Below are 22,586 nucleotides of genomic sequence, written 5' to 3'. Positions count from 1 at the left end.
CACCCAATTCAATTAAGGGTGGCTTCTTTTTTGGCACCATAATAGAGGCATGTTACTTAAAAAGTGTAAAAAAAAACACATGTATAACTGTACCCGAGCAACCACAATCACGGCTGGTCTTCGAACTTTCATCACGTATCCAACTTGGAGATCATGGAGTGTGAAATGTTTCCATAGTTCCAACAAGCCCCCAGGAAGTGAGCTGGCCGTTGAAGCAAATGTTCGTAGAGACCAAACGGTAGTTCTACAACTTCCTTGTCCGTCTTTGACTTCGTTGGGCCCAAAAATAAAAAAATTCCATTTGGAAATGGAGATCTGTTAGTCAGCGAAAACTCAGGTTGGCATGCTATATGGTCTTAACAGTGCCCCCACCTCCAACGCTGTATCCAGTTCTCTTTGTACATCCAAGAGTTCCACCATACATTTTTGACAGTAATGGGAACACCGTCCTGGTACTCAGTGCCATTTGCCATACTTCTCATTGGGACGCACTCAAAACAACACAATTTGAGACACATCAACATAGTCAATCCAAGTTTGGATTTGGGAGTGAGATGTTTAAAAAAAAACGAAACAAAGAGGAATGGTTTATAAATACAGAATTATATCTGTACCTTGGGTAAAAAATGTTGAATCCCTTCACTATGATGTAACTTGACCCTATGTATGCTAAAAGTCAACACTTTTTTAAACTCCACTTCCCAATGTCATAATTCAGACTTTCTGGTTAATGATTTAGGTTAAGTTCCCTTCTTATTGATGTTTCTGACCTTTCTTTAACGCTAGCATCAGGACAACACTTTCACTTAACAATTACATTTATCGGATAAACAAATCTTAGGTTTCTTTAGACTCTAAATCCTTAACCCCAGCATCAGCTGAACAACAACCCACCCTGTGTGCAGTTTGTCTTCTAAAGGTTGAATTGACTCGACGGATGAAACCTGACATAAAGGGACCTGAGAAACTCCTCTGTCTGACTTGTTTTCCCCCTGGAGGTAGATCGGGGGGAGCAGTGTGTGTTTGTGTTAGCTGGTGTTATCGGTGGAGTGATGTTTGTTACAATAACACCATGCTAGCACGCTTTGGGCCACCAGGTCATGCCATGGCTCCGAGGTAGAGCCTGGAACAAAGCTGCTTTTTGTGTGTCTCTGACTGTTTGTTCTGCTGGTTTACAGGCGGTGGAGGAGCTGCTGGAGTCCTTGGACCTGGAGAAGAGCAGCCACCACATGGGGCTGAGCCGGGTGAGTGCAGTCGCATCACACACACCTTTCATTAGACATAAGAGGACCAAACACTCCTTAACCCTCCTGTTATCCTCAGATTTACTTTACACCCTTTATCCTCTGTGGTCAATTGGACCCCAGTAGTTTAAAACTCAAGACAATGATCATATTCCACATTTTAACCAAAATGTATGTCTCTGGTGCTTTAGGTATCTTAGTTGACTACCTAAATAACCATTTAAATAAAACATTACCCCAACCTTCCCCCCTACAGACCCCTTTATGTATCCAGAATTCCTATTATGTGACTATCGAAAAAAATATATAAATCACCATAAAATCTCACTGACTGAAATAAAATGTTAAAGTAAGATATTTTTGATGTTGGTAAAGGACCAATAACTAAAGCAGAGGTTTTTTTTTTTACAATGATACATTTGCATGTAAAGGCCCCTACACACCAATCTGACGCCAAAGAACACGTCCCGACGGACCCGACTGTTGCACTGGAACACACCGCAAAGACTTCAGCCGACGGCCAAGTTGCACGTACGAACTGCGCATGCGTGAGGAGATAACTCTCCTTACCAGCAGGCGGCGGTAGTGTGTATTCGTCATTCAAAAGACGCAACAACCGGAAGACAGACTGCGTGATACACCCAGAGAAGAAGAACAGACTGCGTGATATAAACAAACAACAAATAGCGTGTGCGTTCCATTTTCACTCTACAGCGAGAAGCTCATGGGGCTTTCCCGAACCTGTGTCGAGAGCTGGAGTTAAATGAAATCTCAGATTTGCCTTCTTAATAGTTTGTTTGGGTCCCTCACTTCCGTTTCGCTTCTCATGCACTGATTCGCTAAGCTGAATTTCTTTAGCCGACGGCCTTTTACCGACAGCCTACCGATTCAACATGTCGAATCGGCGGCGGAAGGTGTCGACACGGCCGAAAAGACACGACGGGGTGGGACACACCAATCTGAGTAGGGCGACACACACCAATCTGAGTAGGGCGACAGGACGCCCATCGACGGCCAGACATCTATCGACATCTATCGACGGCCGAAATCGGCTTGGTGTGTAAGGACCTTAATAGTCACCTCAATATCATCATACACAATCAACACAAATATGTGTAAAATATTGACATTTTTATATGTTTTATACTACTAAAATAGCCTGCGGTCAAATTGACCCCAAGGAACACCGATGCGTACAGGACATTTAAAAAAGATCTTCATGTTCATTTTATGTTTACCCATTAGTCCTCACTAAATTAGGAAAAGTCATGAAATACTAAGCAAAAAAAATAATGTGAACCATTTTTTTAGATACGCTAAACATTGAATGGGGATAACAGGAGGGTTAACCTTGTTTACTGCAGAGAGAGTCCTTTATTTGAATTACAAAAAGTCCTTGTTACATTAAGTCTGCAATAATAATGAATGGCCCATCAATGGTATCTTGTTTGATGCTTTCTCATTCTGCGTTAAGATAGTGTCAGTGAATGTCGACACTTACTGAACAGATGTTTTATTTCAGAGAAGGAAATTGACAAAGCAGAATCAGAAACTATTATATATCCAGGGGAAGTTGGGTTTCATGAAGGTTGCTCCAATTCAGAGATCAAAGGTTTCCATGGTGATGTGCAGTAATCAGTGAGAGGGGAGCCTTTCCATTGATCTGAATGAGAGATACATGTACTGTAAACCTCTTACATGTGAACGTTTTGTTGAAGAACCGTAACCGATATCGGTGAAATTTCAACGCGTGAAGCATCTCAAGGACCCTGAGCGTCTGAAGTGTGCTTTTTGTGTACTTTCGGGTCAATAATGTGGTCTTTTTGGCAGATTAACTAAAGGTGTGCGGCTGCTGCTGTGAGGAAAAATCACGCTGAATTTACAATTGGCCGTAATGGAGACATGTTGAACGTTTTTGTCACTTCATGCCCTCAAGAGGCATTTTGTTTAATTATTTTGCTTAATTTTTTTTAATTTTTTATCTACGAGATGTTTTCCTACGTTTTTCATGAAAAATGATGTCTCAGGAGTGTAGGGTTTGGGAATTATGGCAGGTTTAAAAAAATATATGAAGGTGAATTTCAAGCTGTCCCCCACTCTAGCAGTGACATCACGCACTCTAGCCTTAACGAGCTGCGCAATATACACACTAATGTTCAAATCTGAAGAAGGCCTCTTTACCAAGGTCTGAACAATGTTTAATATCTCTAAAAGTATGAATCTGATATAAAAGTTGTGTTACACGAATAATGTCAGAAAGATGTGTAACATTTTAAAGTTGGAATGAGGTTTCTGAGTGAAAGTATGAAGGAGCAGTTAGCAGTTGAAGCCGCATGAAGATTTTTCAAGTCTGAAGAGTTTCTCCATTGACTTCCATGTTAAAAATGTGATGAATTATGGGATGTATCTCTGGAATTGTGAAAGTTATGAATGAGAAAAGTAATAGCAATCGATTCCCGACCGAGCTGAAGGTTTTGATGTCTGAATGGAGTTTCTGCGATGTGGAATGTGGGAGCAGAAGAGGGACAAAATAACCCTGCGGAATAATAATAATAAAGAATTTGTGCGTAGAAGAACAAGTAGTTGGAATGCTGTATCAGCTTTCCCACTAAATAATATATTAATGCTGAATTGCACAGTGTAAGAAGGATTTGCAACGCCATCCTTTCCTGCTATAATGTGCAGGAAGTTTGGTGAGTTCCACCAACAGTAGCATGGCAACTATCAAAAGAACCCCAGCAGGAAGTAATAGGTGAACCAAGACATGGATATGGAGGTGTTTAATATAAACATGCGTGGTGACACACAGAATAACATAGTGAGTAGGAAGTACTACAAAGTAGTTCTGTTGAGCAAAAGAAAGCAGCAGAGTGGATGTAGTAGTACTGATGCTGCATATAACATCTGAACTCTCATAGTACCATCAATCCCACCTCAATGACCTTTACTAGAACCTTGCTTTTTACATTGTTGCTGGCAATTATTTGAATATTGCTTTTTTTATTTAAAAATCTTTGTAATTTACTTTAAATCGTTGTATATTTCCTTACATGTCTTCAGCTATATTATCATAGTTGAATAACTCTTCTAACTATATTATTCAACTCTAGATGTTCTCTAAAAGCACTGCCAGTGCATACAAACTGTCAGCTTAGCAGGGAATTCTGTCCTTAAATATGACAACATTTTATGTAATTCAAAATGTCACCACTGTTTGGTATTTTTTTAAGTAAAAAAATATTCCTCTTTTTTCCGTTTTTATTCCAATTAAATGATATGCAAGAAATCCTGAGAGCTGACGTATCTGGGGGGTCGTGCTTCAGTAGGGACTGGCTTGGAAACCGGAGGGTCGCCGGTTCAAGTGCCAGAATGGACCAAGAACAGAGAGTGGACTGGTGCTTTAAGAGGTGCCAGGTTGCCTTGTGCGCACACCCGGGTGCACTTAAGCAAGGCACCAGACCCCCACACTGCTCACCAGGACTGTATGATAGCTCCTAATACTAGGATTGGTTAAATGCAGGGACTAAATTACATTGTGTACATGTACATGAGCCGGACATTTAAACAGGGTTTGATTTGAATTCTCCATTTCATAAAACACTCCACACGTCAGCTTAAATCAGGCAAATGTGTGTCTTTTCCTGACCACACATCTTTGTCTTGCCATCAAGAACTGTGGTCTTTTCACACAGTGACACTCTCAATTAAAAACACAGTTAAAAAGTGTTCTCTATTCTACTCGCCTACATTTGTAGCTGAGGTGGCAATGGAGGAGTCGTGTTCTCCTTCAGTAGTCCTGTTGTTCTTAAAGGAGACATGTCATGCTTTTCCGGTTATTACCCGTCCCCTTGTGTGTTATGAAGGTTTTTATGCATGTAAATGGTCTGCAGAGTCAAAAACCCTCAAAGTACACCCTGTAGGGAGTAAGACTCGAACACAGAAAAGACCTCCCCAAAACGCCTCGCTGGAACTTTCTCATGTTCTTCCATGTTCTTCCTGGACATTGTGACGTGTGAACACCCAGTAGCCACGCCCAGAGCTATGACGCGATACGGTCATGCGGTACCCGGAACGAAATGGACCAATCCGTGGAGCCGTTACGTTAAGCCCCCGCTGATTGGTCCAAATTGACCAATCCACGGACTTCCTCACACATCTGTGTGCAGGGAGCAGGCAGCTCAGCTGATTTCTCCTCCCTGGCTGCAGGCTGATAACAGACAGTTGGGATCGCGGCGAAATTCTCTCTGCAGACCCATTCTCACAGCGTTTATCAACCTTTTTCTTACTCAATATCAAGCCACACTTATTGTTTTTACTTCGGCTGTGAGTTTGTGTGTGCTCAGGATGAGTTTGGCTGTGTTTCGCTATGTATCCTAAACAAGGAAACAACACCTCCACGGAGCTCAGCGCGATTCACTACGTCCCGACCAATCAGAGCACACTGTGCTCACAGGGAGGGTGGGGGCTGGAGCTTTTGGAGCTACAACGAGCCGTTAAAGGCAGAGAGTGAAATTCAGTGAATACACAGTTTACAGAGATGCTGTATGAGAAACCAATGTGAGTTTGGAAAAATGCACAATATAAATCTATTCTAGTAGACCTCAACAATGGAATTATGATCAGTGGAAACGGCCATGACACCTCTCCTTTAATCTTTTAGGAGCTGACCGCTGCCTCTCTGTGTCTGTGACCCTTTGCCAAGCAGCAGTCACACACTGCCAGACTCCAACTCTTTGAGATAATAAAAACAGCTAATCACAAGAAAAAAGACAGCCTGATGGTTTTGTTAATTAGATCTGTGAATGTCTGCTGAATAAAGAACAGTGAGCTGTCAATTAGAGAAGTGCCTTGGCAGATATTGCTGCGACCTTAACCTTGCCTCGGTGCGTGTCTTCCTTTACTCAGCCCGCTTCTTTTCCCAAGCCTAGGAAACGTTTCAAATCACAACTTTTTTTGCTCTGAGGTGTTCGTATTACTAATATTACTTATGCATATATTATTTTTACTGGCGCATGACACACACAGGTCCAACAAACCCACATGGAAGGCATAGTGCCACCAACCCACACACTGGGCCACTCACTCTGTCTAATGATACTGTGTAACACATGCAGTGTGGGAATCATTTAGAATAATGAATAAATTAGCTGCATCAAAGTGGAGGATAGCATATGATTTAATTCTCAAGCGACACATTACTCAGTCATCTTTTCCTAAAGCTATGTTACCATAATGCCTAGCTACCTGCCAAGTCAGACTGTGCACTGGAAACTGCGAATACTAATTAAAATGTTTTTAAATGTCCCCTATCTGAATGTGATTTAATTACAATGTAGGTATGTTTCTTGATGGTAGTGAAACATTTTTTAGCTGACACTTTTATCCAAAGCAACTTAATAATATGTGCAATACACTATAAAGATAGATACTCAAAAAGCAATAATTCTGCAAGTACATTAGATTTCAATAAACCAAACCATTGTAAGTGCAGATTTGTTTTTAATTGGCCAATGTGCAGTTGCAGATGTGTAGACTTGTTGCTGTCCTGATACCAACATGGAGCTCTTTCCACCATTTTGGAGCAATGATGCGTCTATCGTTTTTCCAAACCTAGTTTAGATTAAACCACGCCCACTTCCGCATCGACTTAGCTCCGTCCGCCTTCATCATGGAGGTATAAAGACAACTTTCCCATCCCCATCTAGACAACGTTTATGTAATACCACTTCTACTCTTCTACTTCTAAAAAAATATGACATGTGCTGCTAACTGTGATCAATTAATTGTTTATCAGACCACACAGATTAGCTGGCTTAGTTTAGAGATAACTTCACTGGGGGGTGACTGACTGACTGCCGCTCCTACATTAGCAGCTGTAGCAACTCCCATTGAAGTCCGTGCAATTGCAAGAGATGCTGAAAAACATTACAGCATTCTATTTCATATAACCTGAAGGTGATGGAAAGTAACAAAATACATACACTCAAATACCGTAATTGTGTACAAATCAAGACAAACCAAAACAACTAGTTAATAGGCTACAGATTGTTTTCTAGTTTATTCTTCTTTAATCCTTAATATCTTAATCTATGACGAATGAACATTTACTCAGCTATGCATATCTGTCATCTGCTTTCATATTTTAAAATCTCTATTTCCATCGATCGTCTCCTTTATAAAGCAACTGTCGCTGTCAAATTCATATACGCGGAATGAAAAACGCCAAGGGGGATGCTTAATGGATGCGTCGATGCTTTATTCATGTGGAAGTGGGCCTTTTCAAATCTAAACCAGGTTTGTAAAACAATAGCCATGATAGCAAAACAGTATACAGGTGTTTTTGTTAGGAGGCGTCTGGGTCTCAATCCCACATCAGAATTAAGGTTATTTGAAACCAGTTGTACGGATGGAAAGAATAACAGCATGATATGCCTTCGCTGTAGGAATGATCATCATCTGAAGTAAAAGTGTCCCCGGTGCCTGTGCAGGTGGCTGACAGACGATCCACCTCTGCCTGCCAACCCCCCCCCCCCTCCTGCCTCCCTGCCAACTAGTGTGTGGCTCTCTGCCTGATATCATTAAAACATCCCCACACTGACAAATAGGTCTACAGGGAGCGCGGCACTTCATGTTACCCAGATGTGTTATTTCCTCCCAGGCTATTTGACATCATCTGCCCACTCAGTCACTTGTTCCTCACCAACCATAAAGCCTCCCCTACGTCTGGGGATGATTGTACCTTTTTTAAAGATAGTAATGCCTGTATGATAGTTTCAATACTGGCAATTCCTCTTTGGATACCTTACTTTAGAAAAGTTTCTGCAAAATAAAAAAACGAATTCACATATAATCCATTGTCCCAACTTTCAATAGAGTGGTGAAGGAATGAGTCTTAATCCTGGGAATGAGTTAGCATTTAAGTACTTAGGGTTCCCTCGTCTCAAAGTCAATGTCTTTTTGTATGTGTTTAGCTTCCAGAAATAAAGACTGTGGTTAATGCAACCTACAAGATATTTTACGCTTTGTTCCATGACAAAGTATAGCAGTTGCTACGAGTGACTAAATAAGACTACTAAACGTCATCATGTAGCTGTCTTTAGCTTACCAGTTAGGTTTTGAAGTCATGTGACCTTACTATGGGTGGTTTATAGCATTATGTTAGATAATTACTTCTGGCAACTTCAACATCAATTGTTCAAAATCCAATGGAAAAATTCCATGTTTTTTTATCAAGATAGCCCTTGCAATGCTAACTTCCGGGTTGGCCCACAAATATATGTCATCACTGCACCACTCTATTGTCTCAATTCAATAAGCTGCACAAAAATACAAATATACTTAAATAAAAACATCTTAACTGTCCTAAATGTTCATTCCATGCTTGTCGGCTGGGTAAATATGTGTTGCAGAGTACAAAATGGTTCCATAGCGTAGACAACCAAGGTCTGCATGACATTCAAACAAAAATCTTCATTTTAGCTTTTACTCCAAGCTATACTTCTCCTTTCCTCCTTTTCCTGCCTATCTTGGAAATTACAGACAGCGTTAAGAAGAGTCACATCCTCTGAAGGACAAAGCGTCACTCAAACTCTGCTTAATGAATCTACTTCCACAAAGAGCTGCCAGCTAATTCAGGGCCAAGGAACAGAGCAATGTCTGTCCCCAGACACACATTATCCAGAAGGAGTAAGAGGCGTTATGATGTAGGCTTTTACAGCCCACCGTGACTCCTTACAGTCTAAAATGAAATTGTGCACTCATTGGCATTCAGGAAATGGCATCACTGCTGTCCAAATCATCAGCAAAGGAGATGAAAGACACAGGGATGTTTCTGGACTAGAGCATTGTCATCAGGGTAGAGAAAGCACAGAGAAAGTTACTCGGGACAGGGAAGACACTAACAAATATCACAAGCAATATTCTAAAACACGTAGCACATCTGCATTTTCAAAACGCGTAGTAGCTTATTTAGCATGATTGACCTTTTACCAGCATGAACAGGCCTAATGTTGGATTCACAAAAAATACACACAGGAAATACACACCAATTATCCCTTGACTATTATCGCCATTTGACAGATGACTTTCGTGGCATCAAACTGTTGATCAAAACTGTTGTCAAAAAGATTAAACAATTTTTTTGAATGATTTGTTTTTGTCTCTGTGTTAGGAGCCCCATTGTTGCATTGTTGCACTACTAGTCTAACAGTAGTCTAGTGTTTTGCATCAGATGTCAAAACACAAACACACACACCATTTGTTTTCTATTTAAGCCAACCAGCAGTGACTTCTTGCTTCTTCGTCAATGCTTAACCTGTTAAACGCCATGCCCCCGCCCCCGGGGGCAAAACACAACAATATTCACGAAACTGTGTCTCAGGGCTTCTTAACATTTAACAACCTATTAATGTGTCATACCCACTTAACCTGTTAGACCCCATCCCCCCGGTGGCGGGAAACTCAGCTATCAGACAATATTAACCATTTTTAGCTAAACGAAACACAAGGGTAACACCAAGCCTCTGAATTAGCACTAAGTGAACAAATGCTAACTCACTATATAAGTAATGGGTTTTTTTTTGGACGGAAACTATAATTTACATTTTTTTACTATGTTCAATCTGAATTTACTTTAAAATAGAAACATCTATATTGATTCTGACTTGTCTACATCCAACTCACAGGTGTATCATTGCTTTGAGAAAAAAGATTATGAATGTACCCCTTTTAGAAGTGAAGATATAGTCATTTGTTCTGGGAATGTCATTTTCGAGCCTGAAACCTGAAAAACAGGCTTGGGGCTAAACAGTTTTTTATGGGCAACCCGTCAACATACAGCACTGCCTTATTTCTCAGCTTCAATCAAAACATGTTCTAACAGCAGCAGTTTTATATAATTAACCACTGCATAGTATCTTCCTCACTTAACTACTTCTGTCATGGTGGAGTGGTGCGGGAATGAGTCCTTAACCAGGTATTGAGTAAGCAATTCAGCACTTTTGGGCTTTCTTGTCTCAAAGTCAACATTTTTTGTTTTTGGTTGGAGGCCTGAAATATAGTCGGTGGTTTATACAAGATAACAATATTTTTCTAACAAGTGACAAGTCTGCCTTTAGCTTAGCAATGATGAGGCAAAGTCAGGTTCTGAATGTTAGCTATTAACTTCTGGGGGTTGCATTAACGCTTCAACATTATACAAGTGGTGTTAATATGTGGAGTTGTCGATGGCTTCGTCTACATTACATTTTCTTCAAATTATTTAATATCAGAATAATTTATTTAACCCGGGGGTAATTGGGTTACGTGACAGTTGCTCCATTTTTTTTTTTAATAAAATAAAATAAAAGATAAATGAAATATATATATATATATATATATATATATATATATATATATATATATATACACATAAGAAGACAGTAAGCAGGTGTAATACAACATTTCTAGCAAGTTTTACAATCACTTGCTCAACATTTGGTCGAACATGGTTTGGCAAAGTTTACGGTCTGGAAGTCAAAAATACATTTTCTGTCATTATAAAATGTCTGCATTTGTATGAGGCCACACTATGTGTAAACTCTTCTTACCGTGTGTCCTGACATTCCAGGATAGAAGTGTGTAAGACTTTTTTTAAATGTCCTTCTTTTCCTGCAGGTGTTCTTCAGAGCGGGGACCCTGTCCAGGCTGGAGGAGCAGCGGGACGTCCAGACCAGGAGGAACATCTCTCTGTTCCAGGCCGCCTGCAGAGGGTACCTGGCCAGGCAGGCCTTCAAGAAGAGGAAGGTGAGCTGCAGCACTCCATCATGTTCATCATTGGAACCTCGTTTTTACTGCAGTTTCCACTACTTTCTAGGCATGCTTGATAAATAACTGGTTTCACTCATATAAACAGGGGTGCACATAACTGGTACGCAGGTACGCATGCGCGGCAACAATCTGAAATGCGTAACGTCACTTGTGTCACAACGCGCCTTTGCGTACCTGATAGGTCATCAAAACAAAAACACATATTTCGTCTATACGTGTTTCTTGTCAACACTCAGTGGAGTAAATTATTAGACATGTCCAAAAAAAACAAAGACATTAAGCAGCCACTTTGCCGTTTCTCTCCCTGCAAAAATCTTCGGACTTTCTATGACTGATTGAACTGGGTGCTGGCTGTGCCGCGCAGGACATAACCGACGGACCTGTGAAGCTTCACAGGAGAAAGAGGCTTAGATCACTGGACGACAGAGTTGGTCGCCGTGTGCACAGACGGGGCTGCTGTTAACGTCGGTGTGTACAACAGAATTGTACCAAAACTACATCAACTGGCTGCGGTGGGAGACTCCCCTGTGCACATTCTGTGCCCCGCGCACACACTGGAGAACTGCGCAAAATCAGCTGATCACAACGTTCACGCTCTGTGGTCAAGCTGCTGCAGTTTTATTTACAACAAAGTGGAGTAAAACACACAGCTGCAAACTTACTCAGGGTGTTAATGGAAGACTTTGAAATCAGACAGAGGTGGATGAAGTGTTACTCAAGTAAAATTAGAAAAGTATTATCATCAAAATCTAGTTAAAGTAGCGACAGTAAAAGTAGTCATTTTGCGGATTGGTCCATTTCATAATAATGTATATGATATGTTTTATAATTATTGATCATTAAAGTGTTTAAAAATGAGTTTGAATGACTTTGTATAGGCTACTGCAGGGTAGCTTGTGAATTTACTCCAGGTGGAACTAAAGTCTGATTTAACACTTGATTATATTTCACATCATTCATCCAGATCTGTGAAGTAACTAAAATGTATTAACTACATGTAGTGGAGGAAAAGTACATGATTTACCTCTGAACTGTAGTGGAGTAGAAGTACAAAGTAGCATAAATTGTACCTAAGTACAGTACTTGAATAAATGTACTTTGTTACTTCCCACCTCTGAAATCAGATATGACTACAAGTCATGTGATAATTTCTTAGTATTTGATCCTTCAACTTGGCCTCAGGAAATGCAAGGACTTCACAGTTTTGGCAACAAGTTTTGGAGAAAGCAAATCGGAGGCTTAAAAAGAGACAGGGAGGTGCATCTTCATCATCTAGCATGCAAGAAGTGTAAATAGAGGACAGTGAAGGAGACACTGAGGAGGACAGTGAGGAAGACTGCACTTATTAAAACCACGCTTCATGTGGGGTGAGTACCAAACGCTGTCTCCTGGTACTCATCTGAGTAACTCACTCAAAAAGTTATGTGCACCCCTGCATATAAAGCTGTGTTATGTGGTGGTTATACAACAATTATAGGGAATATACAAAACTATGTATATGAGCTTTATAAAGTGGTGCAGGAATTATTCCTAAAACCCGTAAATTAGTAAGCATTTACCACCGTTTACAAGACAATGGTTTTTGTACATGTTTGTTGGTACAAGCTGAATACATGTTTTGCCTTTATTTCTAAGACATAAAATATGTCAGTATTTTTATACCGATTCAGCCTAAAACAACAAATGTTTATTAAAATGATTTTGACTGGTATTACAATTGAGATATCAGCGATAGGATTGATCACTTTGGACCCATTCACATTATCAGTGAAAAGTATATTAAAAATATCTTGATTTGATAAAAGAATTTGTAGATTGCTGTTTGTTGGATGGGACTTATTTGCATCATGACATCAGTTTTGTTTCCTGGTGACTTCTTTGCTTTCCACTCAATCCCCTCACTACTGATGCATTCAGTGTCACACTAAATCTGAGCTTCAGATGTCAGTTCCCTGGTGATGGGCCTGATGGGATGGACAGATGTCGCTCTCCTTTACACTAGGACTCTAGCACAGTCCTGGAAGAGGAGTTGACGGGCTATGGTCCTTGTGTTGAAGGGCTTTATCCTGTGTGCATATGTCTTCTAAAGCTTCACTGAACACTTCATGGTGAAATAAAACACGTTCAAGTCCAAATGAGCTCTTCACAAGATGTGTGTGTGTGTGTGTGTGTGTGTGTGTGTGTGTGTGTGTGTGTGTGTGTGTGTGTGTGTGTGTGTGTGTGTGTGTGTGTGTGTGTGTGTGTGTGTGTGTGTGTGTGTGTGTGTGTGTGTGTGTGGTGTGTGTGTGTGTGTGTGTGTGTGTGGTGTGTGTGTGTGTGTGTGTGTGTGTGTGTGTGTGTGTGTGTGTGTGTGTGTGTGTGTGTGTGTGTGTGTGTGTGTGTGTGTGTGTGTGTGTGTGTGTGTGTGTGTGTGTGTGTGTGTGTGTGTGTGTGTGTGTGTGTGTGTGTGTGTGTGTGTGTGTGTGTGTGTGTGTGTGTGTGTGTGGCCGTTTACACGAGGCGAAAACTGCTTGTATCTGCATAGTTTCGCGTGCGTATAGCCCTATTATTTACACGAGGCCGTAACAAACTGACCCCACAAACGATAACGAGTCCCAAGGTGGATAGATTTGCAAACGAAACGCTCTGGGGGGTCAACCGAGTCCGTGTAATCACCTCTATATGAATATTTCCTGAAAAAATAACGATAGCCCCGCCTCTCCCCACCTCTCCTGCTCACTGCTGTAGCAACTATCAAAAATAGCTGTGTTAATTAAACGCACAAGGGGTTCTTGAATGAAATAATATTATAAAAGGCAAACCAGAATTGTTAACGCCCAATATACTCCTTAAACAAAATAAACAGAGTCAGATTTCATGCATTGATCCATTATATTGACAATTTTCCAGCCAAACAACACAAACAAAATTAAAAAGTCCGCTCTGCGATACACCAAACTTGTCTTTACTGCCTAATCCAGGCCATTATTGTTCATTGCTCCTGCGCCCGTCGGCGGCAAAAAGAGAAATGTTTGTAGGCAGAGGACCGGCGTGTCCCAGAGGAGCGATCTCACCCGGTGTTTGTAGAGAATATCTCTCTTTCTGAGCGCGTCCTCTCCACGGAGACGTGCTTCTTGGTCGGTCGATGCAATATCCACAGATTCGGTTTCTTTCAGTTAACTTCCCCGTTGCATTTATCCATATGCTGAGGAAATGACTATATCCCGCTGAATACCAGCAATCGCCACACACACTTCCTCCTGTCAGTAGCTACTGCTAGTGCTACTGCTACTGACCATGCTACAGATATTAGTGCAAAATCTACAGCTCCTCTACCACAACCATCAGCAACAAGTGGACATGGAGAATTACATGAACTACATGTTGCTAAATACACCGCGGGGCATAAACAGAAGGGTAGCCATGGCAACATTGCTGCGGGGCTGCTCCGGGCTGCTCTTCTTCGCTGCTTTTGGTGTATTTTGGCGGAAGTTACAGCGCCACTTACAGTCCCGGCATATGTACTACAGCGTTTCCAGCGGTCTCGTTTGAACAGACACGTTAAATGAAACAAATGCATGTGAACGGAAGACTTTTTTGAATACGCATACTGTGCATAAACGCAAACGTTCCCGTGTGAAGGAGGCCTAAGCCTGACAAGTGGAAGACTTTGCTGCCGTGCACTGACTGACTCTTGAAGATGTCAGTGGGGATCCGATGACTTTCTGTTAGGGATGTCCCGATCACCTTTTTTTGCTCCCGATCCGATTCCGATCATTTGATTTTGACAATCTGCCGATACCGATTTTTCCCGATCCGATCTTTATGCAATGCATTAAGAGGAAAAAAAAGGTAACAGATAACGGCTGGTCATCCAACGCGATGAATTCAGCTATCTTGGCTGTTCTTTTTTTGGCCTTTTCACTGTTCTGGGGCAGTTTCTCTTTCCTTTTAAAAGTCTCTGAAAGTGTCGGTTGTTTCAGTGCCGTTACCTGAGTGGCCGCTGTGTACTCGTCGTGTTGTTGTTGGTGGTGTTTGTATTAGATTGGTCATGTTGAACGTAGCTCTGTTCTTTCCACCACGCGGAACCTCCGCCTTGCAAACATTGCATCTGGCTGTTACACTGCCTTCGCTTTCAATTTTATAATACTTCCAAACTCCTGACATTTTCTCTGTCCCGACTCCCGAGTCACCAGCTGAACGTAGCCTCTTGTTAGCTTACTGCTACTATTAGACACTGCGCCCACTCTGTTGCCAGATTTGAGAGAAATAAGCAACCAGGTCTATGAAAACAAGCCCAAAAGAAGCAACACATACATGATGTTGTGTAATTTTAACCCAAAACTAAGGCCTCAGGATGACTTTAAGACGTGAACATGGTCATTTTTGTTTTGTAACATTAAATAAAATGTATAAAAATATTTTATAAAAAAAAAAAAAAAAAAAAAAAAAAAAAATCCGATCCCCGATTTTTTTCTCCCGATCCCCGATCACGTGAAAATCACGTGATCGGCTCCGATCCCCGATCACGTGATCGGATCGGGACATCCCTACTTTCTGTGCGTGTGTGTTACTTCACAGAAGTTTTGATGTTTCTTGTGGAAGTTCTCATGTGAACAGAGTTCATTTGGTGCACAGCTTTTGTATATTTAGTAAATGTGTGTGACTGGGTAGAGATTAAGATTCGGATCCCTGTTGTGCTTTTTTCTTCTGTCTTCCTGCTCTGGGCTCCATACTTTTCAAGGGCCTTTGGGTTTCACCTCACACACACCCAATGACTCAGTTTAAGCCTCCTCTCGGGGTAAAAAGTAATCTCATGTAATTGATGGTGTTTGGGATTGGGTTTATTTCCTTCTGACCATTCTAAACAACTTGTTATCTTGTTTGGATGGAGCATTTGTCTCAGGAAAAAGAAGAACACTTACACTTTAGTTGCTTTTTCTTCCTGCTCCCCTTTTTTTCTTCTTTTGGGTGCCAAGCTGTTGATAGAGGGAAAGTTGACAGACTGAGGCATTGTCACAAGATGTCTTTGTGTTTATCACAGAGTGATAATGAGACTACTTTTATGCGGCTGGTGCAAACACCCAAAATCAGAGATGGAAGAAGTACTTAGATCTTGTACTTGAGTAGAAGTACCAGAGTGTAGGAATACTCTGTGTAAAGTAGTCATTATGCACATTTGTCCATTTCATAATAATATATATGATATGTTTTATAATGATTGATCATGAAAGTGTTCTCAAAGCTGGTAAAGGTGCAGCTAGTTTGAATGACTTTGTATACTGCAGGGTAGCTTGTGAATTTACTCCAGGTGGAACTAAAGTCTGATTTAACACTTGATTATATTTCACATCATTCATCCACATCTGTAAAGTAACTAAAGTTACATGGTGGTGCATGAAGCTAAAAATGGACCTACTGTAGATTCAAAAAGTACCCCTAGCTGGGCCCAAAGAGCATGCTCACTTGAGTTTTTCTTAGGCCCTGCAGCCGATCTCCTGCTCTCGGCTCAGTCAAATGAATGGAGAGGGAAAATAACTCTGAATTCGGGCTATAAAAGTGTTCATACTGGGTAGTTCATTTACCAAAACAAAATATACGCTGATTAACAGGCGTTCTCTTTTCCAATGTAAATCAAGGGTAAAAAGTGCTGTTGGTGTAAGTGTATTACCACAGTTTGGCCAATTCGCAAATTCGCCTCAACAGCCTGGCTCTTCCAGGGGCATTGGTTATCCCAGACAGTATCAACATATCATAACTAGCCTCAAATATACAGCCTCTCCCTCCACTTGCATTGCCCCCTGCAACATTTGAGAGTAATCCTCCAAAAAGCATCCTATATGTCACCAGCTGTGACCTTTTATTGTGAAGCAGCATCAGTAGGAAATGTTGGTTAGCAGCTCTGATAACCGAGGCTTGTGTCACTGAGATCAGAAATCCATTTCATTTAAATACCTTGTGTGTTTGAAAAAAATGAGATGAGAGGTAATTATATATTATATGTAAATGAATGACAATCTTCCAAAGTATAACTTAAAGTCTAGCAAAATGAGAGTAAAGCGTTCTGTGGCTTCTTCATTCATCAGACACCCTTCAGAGTGTGAGGCAAGGCTAGTTTATTTATGCGGCACATTTCAACAAGGCATTTTTTAAATGCTTTGCAAAAGACATTCAAAGCATTAATTTAAGACATGATGGAAAAGATAAACATTATAAAAATAAAATGTGAATAGATTTTAAAACAGTCATTAAAAAGCCAAGAATATAATTAAATAAGCAATTAAAGTACAATGATACAAAAAATACAGTTATATGAATAGTTATTTGATACAATAAAAAGCAGCAGTAAAGAAAAGTCTTCAGATTTAAAGAGTTGCTGCTTTCTGGTAGTTTGTTCCAGAGTCTTTGGAAGAATCTTTTTCATTTGACTCATAGCAGACCTGGTTGTTTCTGTTTGAGTCTGTCATCACTCCTTAGTCTGTGGTGTTCAGAATAATCAAACCGCTTGTGGAATCAGATTTCTGGCAATGTAGTAAATCAGTATCATCTCACCAACAGTGTTGTGCAATCACAAATGTGTGCCTTTGAATTGTGACTAAAGCTTGAATTAGTTTTGTGCAAATTAGTAGTTTTGTCATTGATGAACGTCCATTTATACGGTATGGGGTAGCTGTGGCTCACCAATCGGAAGGTGGGTGGTTTAATACCCAGTCCCTGCAGTCAACATGTCGATGTGTCCTTGGGCAAGATACTTAACCCAAAGACACCATGGCCAACGGTGCTACGTGCTTTGAATAGTATAACAAAAGACTAGAAAATCACTATATGAATGCAGTCCGTTTACCAAATGTAGGCCCTCATTATATTGCCACAAAACTAAATCAATAAAATGCTCCTCCATCTAGTCTGTGTTATTCCTGCTCTGGGGAAAGTCTCCCGCTCCTTCCACGTTCTCTCTCCCTGCAGGGCGAGGAGCGCTCAAAGTACTACGGGAAATAAGTGAGAGAGGAGGATGAAGTGAGAAAAGGGGGGAAGGAAGGGAGGCTGGAGAAAGAGAGACTGAGCCTCGCCATGGGGGAATAGACAAATAGAAGAGATCCGCTGGCTGCTTTGAAGCCTGCCGTCTGCCTCTGACATTCATGGAGAACAGTTGAGAGCGGAGGAGCGGGGGGGGGATTCCACCGCCAGCAAACCAACACTGAGCCTAATTAAATAGTTGCCTAAAGACAGTCCCCCCTCCCCTCCTCCCTACTAGGAACAGGTGGGCTCAGGCAGGCACTGTGTGTGTGTTGGTGTCAGGTGTAAAGGAGAGGTAGAGGACACACGTCACAGTTTCTTCTTCTATCATTTAAGGTTATCACTATTAACTTCTGCTACAGCATACCGAAATGTGATATTACACTAAATATTTATAGAATAATTGATATACTCATGTTAAAGGTGTTAAAGGTGGGGTAGGTAATTCACTTCAGACACACTTTTTGTTATATTCCATGGAATGCTCTTAACATCCCGATAGCAATGAATATCTTAAATGCTTTGACAATAAATACATTTAAAAAATGTCATCTGTGGAAGCCGTGGCGCTGTAAAAAGCACGACCAATCATCTGAGCCGGCCCGACTAAAATAACTGGATGGCCTACCTGCCTGTCAGCCTTCCATCTCGTGCACAAACTTATCTCGTGCCCTCATTGGTCATGTGCGCGTTCGTGTGTGTTGGAGGAGGGGCTCTGAAAGGAAGTCTGAAGGAAGAGGCAGATTTTTTTCGGCTGCGTACTTTCAAATTCTAGCGCACTCGAGCTGGTTTCTCCATTCTTACCTACCCTACCTTTAATTCAACCCCCAAGAAGATGATCCAGGTCTATAAGCAAATGTTCATAGTGGCCAGTAGTTGTTACTACAACTTCTGTGTCAGACACTTGATGTTATTTGTCCCAAAAAGACTTTCCCGTGACTTACACTGGGAAAGAGATGTCTGTAAATCGGCATATAGTTTTTCCTTCAGTATGAACATTAAAAGTCCTTATTTAAATCATTAAGTCTTAAAAGTTGTATAAACCTTCTAAATCTGCCTTGACAGTGGATTGGAGGCGGGGCTTTGGGAAAACTGAGGTATTTTATTCTCCAGAGTCAGGCCATTGAGGCTTCATGTACCACTGAGCAACTTTCATAGTATTATTTGGTTCTACACGTGTAAGTAGCCTGAGCATGCAGAGAGATGAAATACATTAGTATACATATTCAAAAACGGCATATTAGGATCATGTTTGCAGTGACATTTGGAAAGCTTTATACAGGCTTAGTTCACGGGTCTGATGGTCTGCAGTTCAAATATTTCCAAAGCTCTTGTTATAGTGGAAATAAACAATACAATGAGTTAGATGTGAAAATACGATGCCAGCTCTACAGGCCCCTGATCCTCGCTGTCTCTCTCTGTCTCTTTCCCACGTTATTACTTAATGTTAAAAAAAACAATGTTAGTCAAAAAGACACCAATTGGCAGTGTCCCGAGTTGTCCAAACTAAAGCAGCGACAAGAGGAGTGTGGTGTTGGCATCGAATGAAACAATAATAAAATACCTTTTCAGAATTGTGATTTTCCGCAAGCACAAGATGTCTTTAGGCATAATGCACAAATATTACACTGATTAGCCCAGTGGTAGGCCAAATGATGGTCAATATTGATCAAATGCTTCCAATACAAGATAAGAGGTCGGATTACTGACCATGCAGGTTTACAGTAGCACATCTAAACTCATTCCAGTTACCAGAGTTACCTGTATACTTCTGTTCTTGTAAACACTCTGGATGAATGAGGACCGCTCTACACACACTACATGTAGCTGCTGTTTGTACCGAGACACAAGAGTTGCGCGGTAGAATTACATTAGTAAGTAAATAACATAATAATAATACGTTTCAGGTCAAGTGTCAAAATACAACTTTTTCTTTAAAATTGTGTAATTCTGGTGACGCGCCTGGACTTGCGTGCAACTATATTGTTAACTTAGATTAAGTACTGTCCACTGAGAAGATTCTACCTTTAACGAGTCCTCCAAAATTTAAAATCCAAAAAGGAATATTTTGTTTCTTGGTCTAACTCTTGAAATAAGCAAATCCATATAATTCTCTCTAAATATGTGAATGATGACCTGTCAGACTTCTTCTCCTTAGCTCGAACTGGAAAGCAGATTGAAAAGCACACCATGAAGCGTGTATAATATCCACTGCAACAACATGATTATTTATCTAGGATAAGTTCAATTGAATGCACATTAATAAGAGAAGTTTCCATTTTTGCTGACTGGAAGCTTGAGGGAGAATTATGTTTTGGTACAGATCAAGATGAGTGTAAAACATTAACAGGAAGTATAAAAGTGAGATGAAGATGGAATGAAATGACCCAGGTCAACATATCTCAAGCTGCTCATCTTTCCTTTCCTCCTGCCACACGGCTCATTTTAAATCACTCACTGGTCAGTACTGGCTTACATGTCATCCCTCAGCATGATAATGAAAACTGGCCATCATGTTTGATTTGTTTCCTCTCTGCAGAGTAACAATTGTGTCACCGGGACCCCGTAGTCCTGCCTTTGCTGTAGAAGGCAATATGACCTAATTGAGTGTTATGATGTTGTGCAGTTAGAGAAGAAATCACTTAATGTCTCCTTAACGCGCTGGTGGTGTGACGCTGGTGGTTCTGTTTATCTTTGTGAGATACAGACATTATCCAAACTACATGCACATTAATGCTAAAGTAAAGAGAGTCCTGATTATTTGTATTTGTAGCCATGTGTGATCATAAGGTATCTATTCTTTGTTGAGTCTGATTCAAAGAGGGGTTCTTATTTCCAGTAGAACATGTCCACATGTTTTATTTTGGAGGAGCCCCTGGTTAGCTCAGTCTTTAAAATGGTACCTCCTCCCACATGTTTGCTTGAAGATCCATCAGTGAATAATCTAACACGCAGTAAGCAGTATATCAAGACCTTTGTCACAATATGGCAACCCTTCATGTATCAGCAAAACTGACATCACAATGTGCCTTTTCACAATGAATGCAATGAATTGTGTTCTTCCTCTGACTTATATTCTCTGTGTTTGACAGATCCAACATCTGGCCATCCGCTGCATCCAGAAGAACATAAAGAAGAACCGTGGTGTCAAAGGCTGGCCATGGTGGAAGCTCTTCACCACCGTCAGACCTCTGATAGAGGTGCAGCTCACTGAGGAGCAGATCCGTGGCAAGGACGTGAGTACGCACGCACGCACACAAATGCACAGTTGTATCTTTATTCATTGTTTTGAATGTTGTATTCACCTATTGAACTAGTACAAGTGAAAACAGGCAAAGTTCTGAAGGAACGTGAATCATTTTGATTGAAGACTGATTTAGAGTCATAGACGTCAGCATTATTTCATTTTGTCTCTGTGGTCTTAAAATGTAACCAGATTTATATTAAAATACCCTTCAAAATTCCAAGTATTTCTTATTTATTTATACTTATGTATTTTTTTTGTTGATATTTCACCACCTTATAGAGATTCATATTTTAGAAAAATATCAGAGGTTGTGCCAAAGGGAAACAGCCATGAGCACAGTTTACATGTTGATCACTTATATGCTGTGTCCTCACCAACTTGTGGGTTTCACATTAATATCTTTGTCTTGTCCTCTCAGGAAGAGATCCAGCAGCTGAAGCAGAAGCTGGAGAAGGTGGAGAAGGAGAGGAACGAGCTGAGGCTCAGCAGCGACCGCCTTGAGAGCAGGGTAAAACACAGAAACAGACGTGCACATGTTCAGTACAGAGGAGCACTTTGGGATTTCAAATTCTGAGAAAAAATACATGGAATTATATAATTTTTTCTCAATCAAGCTTTACATATGAGTTCTTGAGATAGATCTTGCTTCACCATATTTAAAAACAGGTTAATGCCAACATTTTATATTGTTAGTGTTTAAAATTCAGAATGTAGCAGGCAGCAGACACATAACACTAACCAATAATATTACTGCAAAATTGTAGCCAATTACTCTAAACAAACAAGAAATGTGGGTATTAGAAATACAGATGATAAAAGGAGTTGACTGTTGGTTGTGAGCTGTTGGCTGTTAGCCATTTGCTGGAAGCTGTTAGCTGCTAGCTGTTGGCTGTTGGCTGTTAGCTGCTAGCTGTTGGCCTTTGGCTCTTAGGTCTTTGATGTTAGCTATGGGCTGTTGGCTGTTGGCTTTTAGGTCTTAGGTATTTGATGTTAGCTATGGGCTGTTGGGTGTTAGCTATTGGCTGTTGGCTGTTAGCTGCTAGCTGTTAGCTGCTAGCTGTTGGCCTTTGGCTCTTAGGTATTTGATGTTAGCTATGGGCTGTTGGGTGTTAGCTATTGGCTGTTGGCTGTTAGCTGCTAGCTGTTAGCTGCTAGCTGTTGGCCTTTGGCTCTTAGGTATTTGATGTTAGCTATGGGCTGTTGGTTGTTAGCTATTGGCTGTTGGCTGTTAGCTGTTGGCCTTTAGCTTTTAGGTATTTGATGTTAGCTATGGGCTGTTGGTTGTTAGCTAT

At 40.8% G+C, this 22,586-nt stretch overlaps 1 protein-coding gene across 5 annotated transcripts in view; it reads left to right on the top strand.

Annotated features, from left to right (window-relative positions):
* The window catches only part of myo18ab (myosin XVIIIAb), a 140,019-nt gene that overhangs the window by 73,206 nt on the left and 44,227 nt on the right, over positions 1–22,586 (top strand). For all 5 annotated transcript variants that reach the window (XM_034112970.1, XM_034112973.1, XM_034112971.1 and 2 more), the window contains 4 exons: positions 1,179–1,244; positions 10,899–11,027; positions 21,140–21,283; positions 21,713–21,802. In XM_034112970.1, the coding sequence (XP_033968861.1) occupies positions 1,179–1,244; positions 10,899–11,027; positions 21,140–21,283; positions 21,713–21,802 (429 nt within the window). The remainder of the gene's footprint in view (positions 1–1,178; positions 1,245–10,898; positions 11,028–21,139; positions 21,284–21,712; positions 21,803–22,586) is intronic.

Source organism: Trematomus bernacchii, unplaced genomic scaffold (assembly GCF_902827165.1).
Source record: "Trematomus bernacchii unplaced genomic scaffold, fTreBer1.1, whole genome shotgun sequence".
NCBI lineage: Eukaryota > Metazoa > Chordata > Actinopteri > Perciformes > Nototheniidae > Trematomus > Trematomus bernacchii.
This window is presented reverse-complemented; position numbering and strand designations above follow the sequence as displayed.